Source organism: Limulus polyphemus, unplaced genomic scaffold, assembly GCF_000517525.1.
Source record: "Limulus polyphemus unplaced genomic scaffold, Limulus_polyphemus-2.1.2 Scaffold3330, whole genome shotgun sequence".
In the NCBI taxonomy this organism is placed as follows: Eukaryota; Metazoa; Arthropoda; class Merostomata; order Xiphosura; family Limulidae; genus Limulus; species Limulus polyphemus.
The window spans coordinates 60332-69611 of record NW_013668940.1 but is presented as its reverse complement, the minus strand read 5'-3'; the positions used below and the strand labels follow the sequence as shown (position 1 = coordinate 69611).

The 9280-nt window shown below is 31.5% G+C and overlaps 1 protein-coding gene across 3 annotated transcripts in view; it reads right to left on the bottom strand.

The window, feature by feature from the left end:
- Positions 1–9280, bottom strand: part of LOC106469160 (atypical protein kinase C-like) — a 78233-nt gene that overhangs the window by 60752 nt on the left and 8201 nt on the right. For all 3 annotated transcript variants that reach the window (XM_013929625.2, XM_022397584.1, XM_022397585.1), the window contains exon 3: positions 1158–1279. In XM_013929625.2, the coding sequence (XP_013785079.1) occupies positions 1158–1279 (122 nt within the window). The remainder of the gene's footprint in view (positions 1–1157; positions 1280–9280) is intronic.

Below are 9280 nucleotides of genomic sequence, written 5' to 3'. Positions count from 1 at the left end.
TCAGGTTTGCCAAATAGATGCATTGACATTTCAGGTTTGCCAAATAGATGCATTGACATTTCAGGTTTGCCAAATAGATGCATTGACATTTCAGGTTTGCCAAATAGATGCATTGACATTTCAGGTTTGCCAAATAGATACATTGAAAACTTCCACTTTAATATCTTCCCCATTCATTTAATCAGTGTACCTTGACTTCAAACTTATCAGATCGCTTAATAAAAAATAAAAGAAACTTCAATTTTTACATTTGCAATCATCAGATACAGTAAAGTAAAGCATGTTCAATTTTAAACAATAGAAAAAGGAAAATGTGTGCTTAGACTTGTACATGTGTAAGAAGGGCTGATGTTACACAGAAAAGGAAGTTTGATGGGGGGAGGGGAATAAATACCATTAACATATTTAATACATTGATAAAATAAATTTCTAATAGTTAATGTCAACAACTGAAACAAATAATGATGTTTACATTTTTTAAAAACAGAAATGTATAGTGCTACTGAAATATATTCCTTTACAGAATTTGTTGTTAAACAGCTGCTCGCTATACAGATCTTTCTTGTTGGCTCATGACTAGAAGACTAACAAAATCTCTTATCAGTATTTGTGAGAAAATGTCTACAACTATCACACATACATTGTCAGTAGGCCGCACAGTGACATATACAAGAGTTTCAAAGGAAGATACATATAATCAATAGTGACAGAGTCAGTTCTTTTGTTGTACGCACAATAATTAAGTTCTATGGTGCATGACTTCCATTAAAAATACTCAAATGATTTATGACTCATAAAATATCTCATAGGTGTGGCAAATGTCTTTTTTCATCTCATGATTGTTTTTTCCAAGCTTGCAAAATAACTGTCAATAATTTACCTGCGTTTCAGAACAAACATTTACAAATAATGATACACGCTCTTTCACAAACATAGTTCATTATAAATAACCAGGTGGAGGCAAGCATCCTTTTTCCCCTGCAGTTCTTGTGAATTTTACCTTCATATACATTGGCTTAAAGAATCCACCACTTTTACTTTGACAAGACACGATTCTCCTAACATAAAATAAATTTCTCACCAATTTACATAAATTTATGGTTGGAAATTCTCGTATCACTTATTTACCACAATTTAATAACACCTTACAAACATACCTTCCTCATCTACCCATTTCATGGTGAAAGGTTGTTCTTCATCAAACTTGCAAGTGTCTTTAATTTCTTTACAAAGACTATCTAGGGATATTCCTGGTTCGATGTATGTTATCATCACTTCCCTGAGAAAAGATAACCAAAAAGAGCAATTCAGACTTTTTTTTTAACAAAAAAAAAATACAAACAGAAATAATCATTTGGACAAATGTTAATTTCAAAACAACTAAGAACTATAAATGTTTCTCATAGAAATAAATTTACATAAAGAAAATTAAAAATAGTGCAGAAGCTGTCACTCAAATTAATGACAAATACAGATACACATGAACCATATTTGAACAATTCTTTAACTCTTTCAGCACGGGCTCGGTCCATGGTACCGACCTCATAACCATTTTGTGCTTGTTATAGTTTTCATGCTATAAATTTTAAATTAGTAAGCATATGTTAACGAAATTTGGTAGATTATCAGTAAACATTACAATTCTTTCATACACAAAATATCAATCTTTTTTTTTATTAAGTCTTAAAGTTTATAAAGCAATGTTTTTCTCATGTCTATTTTATCTTTTCAAAAGTTGCCTATCTATCATGCAAAGTAATATTCATTTGAAGATTAAAAATACTTTTATGCATCAGAAAATTTGAAAGTTCACATGTCAAATCTTTATAATGTTGAGATAGTTATCAAATGTTTCTTAACAAAAGATTATATTTTAACTGTTATTTTCAGCAATTAATCTCTGTACGGGTTTGGCAGATTTGACCAATCTCATAACCACCATAAAAATTAGGAAATAAATATAAATTATGCCTCTTTCATTCTAGAATGAACACATTTAGGCTAAATAGCTTAAATCTCATAACATTATACATTTATATATATTTGACCTTTCAGCCATGCCTGGCTAAAAATACAGAAGTAACAATAATGCAACTGCAACTCACGTGCATTCATGTTACCGTATCAAATAACACAAAACTGACTTTTGGTCTGTGCAAAGTAACCTATCTTGGCTGTGTTTTAGTAGACTAGTATTTTGTAAAATACAGTCACATTTCAATTATTATACATATGTATACAGATTATTGCTATTTTGAAATAAGTTCTAAAACATATTTTTCATAAAACAGAACAGTAATTAAAAAAGGAGTAAAGCAAACTATTATGACCTTTGTACTCGGTTGCTGCTTTACATAGGTTGCCAAGCCTTTAAAAATTTTGCACATGGAGGATATGAAACAATATTTTTTTTAAAGTTTTATATATACATTTGAATAACTAAAACATCATAAATTACTACATTAATACCATAGAGTTCCACTATAATTTATAAAGCTTAGTAACTAAGATGTATTTTAGTTTTAAAAAATATGCAATTTCGAGCAGACTAAAGACACGCCCTACCTCGTTGAAATATTGGTTCAAAAGAAAGTAATGGTGCCAAGTCCTTTAAAATGGCTAAGAAAGCCACTAGGGACACATTCCGAGTTTCCGATTGGTTATTCATGCCATATATTGAAGTAAGTGTATATAAGGGAGCATTTCCAAAAATGGAAAGAGGTGGGCAGGGTGCTACTGTGTTTGATTATTACATGAGCAATATCTTAGCAAATTAAAAAGATAAGAGACTCATATTTTATATTCTAGCTTGTCAAAATTGGTAATTTGAGTTTCTAATTCATTCAAAACTCTAGACTTAGTATTTTGACTTCAAAAACTTCTAATTTGAACCAGTGCTGTATTCAACATAACATGTGACACACAAAAATCAATGTCTATCTGTTTTTTTCATATTTGCTTTTAAATTAAGAAATTGAGTAATACATAGTATTAAAATTTGAACTATAATCTACAGTTTGATACCAAACTTATTGACATAAATTCATGAAATAGTAGTTCAATACAATTTTGAATGCAAGTCAACAAACCAGATGACATGGCCTTTCACCCGCGACCCGTGTCAAACGTGTTAATAAAGATTTGCTTCAAAATTTCATGCAAAGCTACACAAAGGTTATCTGTGCTATTCATCCTTAATTTAGCAGTGATAGACTAGAGGAAAGGCAGCTAGTCAACACAGCCCATGCCAACTTTTAGGCTACTCTTTTACCAAGGAATAGGGGGACTGACCATCATGTTATAATTCTCTCATGGCTGAAAGAGCAAGTATGTTTGGTGTGATGAGGATTCAGACCCATGAACCTCAGATTGCAAGTCGAGTGCCCTAACCACTAGGCCATGCCAGGCCCTTGAGCCAATAGACTAGAGGGAAATGAGCTAATCAACACCATTCACAGCCAATTCTTGAGCTACTTTTATCTGATCAAATAACAGGATTTGTCCATTATTCTTGTGATGTACCCACAGCCCCAAAATGCAGAGCAGAAACAGATCCTTATCACGATTACTTAGATTCACAAACTGTGAAAATTAACCAAGAAATGCCCAACATATGTTAACATTTAACACATTAAGTGCTATGTGCACCACCGGTGGGTCACAAATTACAAATGGCTTCAATGAGCTAATTGAACATAATATAGCTATCCATATAAATATTAAGCACCTGGGTTAAGTAAAAAAAGAAAAGTGTGGTTGGCACTAGGGTAGAAATTATTAATAATGCTGGTGGCAGCAAACATGTTAATATATCTAATTACCAGTTGGTTCAAGACAGCATACTTATTTGTTTTTGTACTTATTCAAAGATCCTAAAATTAACAAAACCTAGAAGCATATAATATTTTTTCTTTCTTATAAAAAGTATGGTCTCAGCCTATTCTATTTAATTTTAAAAGGAAGATTACAGACAAAACTGAGTGGAGCAAGAAATCCAGTTTATGAAAAAGACATTGGTGCAAAAAATAATACAGCATGCTACTAAATTTAATTCAAGTATAATAATAATAGACAAAGTATGTAAATATACTGTATAAGCAAGGAATATTCTTCTATTTTCTAGATTGCTATTACATGCAGTGTATCAAATTTTCTTGTTTGGGCTTACATTTAAAATACATACCTTAACTACAATATACTATCATTAATGAAATTGAAATGTTTCATCATTAAACATGTACACATTAGGTCATATGTCTGACAAGTGTTACATCAGATTCAAATTCTTCCAAGTCTTTTTACACTGTATAGTAGCAAAAGGTTTATCTCTTAATAATTTTAATGTTTTCCCCACTTTCAAAGAAGAAAGTTGACATCCACAGATCAAATTAAGTTGAATTATAGTAACAAAAGGGTAAAATATTAGAATATAAGGTGACAGAAGTAAGGGTGATGATGGTTGACCCCTTACCACCCATGGAAGGGTTTTTCAATTACTGTAGTAATGCTTTGATCACAACAAACCAGGCACAGGTACTAAAACGGCACACAAGACCTTTGCGATATACATGTCTAACATGCGTAAATATATGCTTGGAGATGATAAAGGGTTAATGTACTTTCAGCTTGGAGTCACAAATATTCTGGAATCAATTCTAGCTAGTGGATAGAAACACTTCCCCCATTGTGATAGAACTTAAGATTGTGAAAAATTGGAAGCAAGGGCTGATGTTCAGAACTGACAGCTGCTAGTTTGAACTGATTTGGTACAGTAATAGTTTAACACACAATAACCTAACATTAAAACTATGTGAATGATTGTAGCATTTTCCTGGCAAGAATTTCTTGTTGCCATCGAGCTACCCATTACAAGAAAGTAAGTTATACAATGGACACCACAGTTAAAGTAATACAAGATATCAATACACAATTGTTAAGAGGAAAAATGCAAAATTCAGAAGCTAAGTTAATACTTAACTTTTAATAAAATTAGATCTAATAGCCCCTTTTTTGTACTCAGGCCTAATGCCTGGAAGGCACAAATCCAGTATTTCTTAAACTTTCTTGCAAATTCTGTAGAATATGCACTGTTATATGAAGAATTCAATGGTGTTCATCAAACCCCAAAACAGAAAATAACTGGAAAAGATACAATGATTTTTGTTTGATAGATGAAGATATTTTTTACTAAACTTTGCCTGCAGTGATGATGTTATACATCTTGAGAGATTCTCATGAAACCAGCAATCATCAGGACATCTATAGAGATTCTCATGAAACCAGCAATCATCAGGACATCTATAGAGATTCTCATGAAACCAGCAATCATCGGGACATCTATAGAGATTCTCATGAAACCAGCAATCATCAGGACATCTATAGAGATTCTCATGAAACCAACAATCATCAGGAAATGTAAGAATATTCAGGAGATTTTCTTCAAGACTGCACATAGTTTGGTGGAAATATTCAAAGCTTATTTGCAAATGTAAGGCAATAAATACCCGACATGCTACTAGTGCAGCAAATGCAACAATGACACAATACCAGTTGTAGAGAAAGCAAGCCATAAAAGAGGCCAGACAAGTATTTAGGTTAGTTCTAATAATAATGTCAAATGGCCAAAGAGAAGCATGTATACCTACAGGTGGACAGCCATAACCAGTGAGGTGAGAGTAGTTAACCTTAGGGAAATAGAAAACCACTATGATCACTATATCCACAGAAAAATACTCCTCACACCAAGTCATATATAACTCTATATTTTATTCCTTTTTTGTTACCAAAAAATAAAACAACTGGTTGAGTTGATTCAGAAATTCATTATTAAGCATTAGAGCTGAACAATTAACTCAGTTACCTATGAGCACCAATCAGTGTCTTGCAACATAATTGATTACTAAGTTAGAATTAAGTCAATAAATGTCATAAAGATAATCTACCAATTGAAATTAGTGTTCTTGATTATTGCCGTTTGATTTTTTTCAAATATCCAAAAATCAAAATAATGATTAAACTGATTAATAATTAACTAATTGAAATACTACCATTATAATATTTCATTATTACTTTCAGTTAATTCAAGCTTAGAAAATTAGTGTCATGACTCATGAAAATAAAGTAATCAAAATTAGGGTATCTAATTACCATTTGTTGATTATTTCAACTATCCAAGTATTCAAAATATTGCCATTATCTTTCTTAAGAGCAATGCTACATGTGCTCTATCTACCACAGGTGTTGAAACATGATTTTTGACCTTACAAATTTTTTTGTTTTGTTTTTTAGCTATGTCATCATGTGAGAATAATCAATTTATGAGCTCAAAGATTAATTGATTAGCAAATTCCAGAAATCACACATACACACATAAGCTCATTTAAGATTCAGTATATATTTATTGTCCCACTCTTTCCTACCTTGTACCTGCTTGTTTTAAAGCTTCGTTCATGTACAACCGAAATTAGATTAGCACTTCTTACGCCAAAAGACAAACATACTTCATAAGAAACACTTAAATAATGCTTTACTTTCATGATGAACTTATAATGTGCTCAATTTTTTAATATTCAAATACTAAATATTTAATTTTAAGGGCTGGCTCTAAGAGTGTTTTTATTTTTTAAAACATTTAATTTATTTCCAACAGCCTCAATGAACTAACAGGTTCCTCATTGTTGTTGAATCTTATAAACACTTATTTTTCTCTTAAGATGAAAAAACGCAACAGGTGATCTTAACATTTATAAGATTATTTGTGATATCTATAAGATAAATGCTTCTGATTTTTATGTCATATTCAAAAGACAACAGGACTAGAAGATAAAAGTTTAAGTTTTCAGAAAGACAGAAAGGGCTCCAGTAAAGAGTTTTATTTTTTAACAGGATAAATAATTTATGAAATGAGTTGCCTTCAGTAGCAGTGGAAGCCAGCACCTTACGTGTGTTTAAGAGGTAATTGTACAGGGTCAGCCTTGAAGGACCAGACAGTTCCTTTTCTCTACATTATGTTTAACCTCATCCCCTTCTATTTTGGTACATCTTTCAAAAAAAAGAAGTAATTTTGAACACATCCAGAGCCTATAAATATACCCTACCATTGAAGTGAAAATTCTCATATCTCATGAAAGCTCAAGTACAAGACTTTAAGAGATACAACTCAAAGTGACTTGAAAGAATAGGCAAGAGAAAGGTTTAGAACCACAGTACTTTGAGATAACACATCATTGTAATGTCCATTCAGGTGTAAATATTATTTGAATTCAAATTTAATTCATGAAATAAAGGTTTTCTTTAAGGGTCATATTTATCAATACAAAAAATTATAGTTTAGCTTGATGCTGGAAGAAGCATGGTGTACAAGTTTGATTAAAGTTTTTCCACCTGTGCCAGTGTTTGTGATAGCTGAAATCATAAAAACTTAGTTGATTCACATCTTGTTTTGTTTCACTCTTGCTTTATGAAACAACAACATCAATGAACATAAAACTAAGCAATTTCAATTTAATATTTCCTATCTGAACACTTCATAAGTAACATTAACAAGTTTCATTTTGTCAAACTTAAGCAAGAACTATGGCCTTTCGTCTATTATCTCTTAGTTCTGTTTTTATTTTTGAAATGTCCATTTCAAATAAGTAAATTGAAAATAGTCCAGTAGTGAGTATGAAACAGTCATGAATCTGTCAAGAAGTCCTACCCTGACATAAGACTGAGGACATTAAATTGGGAATGGTAAGACACCGGGATTGTCACGTTATTGAGAATTGTGGTTAAAGAATGCCTCCAGCCACATCCCATCAACCCAACAACAAACTACCTCGTTTTCACAATAATCAACATAATGAGAAGTGGTAGAGGATGAAAAAATATCAGATGACTTATTCAAATTACAATAATTTTGGAAAAGAAAAAGGAATTAACAGGAAATAAACATAAAATACAGTTCTCTAAAAACAAGAAACTGATGTATATTGTTGATTATTATGGTGACAACCACCTACTAATCTTATTTTGGAATGTTATCGCACATTATTTTTGTAAATTCATACGTCTCCAATGTATGCCATAAGACAATTATATATGACATCAATATAATTCTATTAATAGTGGATTACTTGTATCAGATCAGTAACTGAGAACAGGAAGTTTAGGTTTGGCTGAAGTAACCATGCCTCGTCGCTCTCCACGCAGACATGATTACAAAATTATACATGCAAGCTATGCACAAGGAGCTCTGGGATGGAGAATGCACACCTGGTATTTGAAACACAATTTGTTTAGCCAGTTGCAATGTGTTAAACATATTGGATTCAGTTAATTAACATAAATCACTAAGCATGCAGCATGAAATGGTAGAATTCTGAGCTCAGTTTTACAGCTAAAAATGAAAAAGGTAGTTAAGACTGGTGATAATTCAGGGCAATAAGATAAAAGAGAAATGATTTTCATGTGAGAATAATGTGTTGTCAAAGCAAAATGTCATAGCTAGACTAAATCAATGTTTTTTTTTGTAACACTGAGCTGTATTTAGAAGGTTAAAATGCACTCAAGAGTAAAATTAAAATATTGTAAGGATCACTAATACTAAGATTGTCTTTTGTACAGCTTAGTGAATTAGAATATCAAATTAATTGTGTACAAAATACAGAAGAGATTCGTCCATACACATATAAATACACATTCAAATATAAGTTTAGTTTACTGCTTACTTTTACTTGTAGACACTAATTATTGTCTCACCACATGTACTATGATAATCATCTGTTAGTTTTCTAGTTTTCACTTTGCATAAGAACTCCAGTTGTTTTCATGATTTTCCTTAAGATTAAGTTGTTACAGTTGTATGAGATTCAAAATACCACACACAAATTCCAACTGCCTTACAGAATTTGTATAGTACTAGGTCTGGTAGAGTAGCGAAAATTAAAATAATACCCGAAATTTGCAGGTAAAATTATAATATGGAAACTAAGCTGAGTTTTAATTTATTTACAAATTGATTGTTTTCATCTATTTATATTTTCTTGATCATAAACTGAGCTTCATGTTGAATTTAGGGACCCCCATATGGGCTGATTGAAGAATATTCTAATGAATTTGCCATGGGCATATCTCTCTTTCAGGTTGAAGTAAACTGATAACATATCAACATGTTTTATCTATTGTAAAATAAGTTTTGAGACTGTTATTGAAATTTAACCTTTAAGTCAAAGTTCATTGAAAACTTAAGTAATTAGGGGAGACCGGGGCTAGTTGTTACGATTTTTAGAAATAGTCC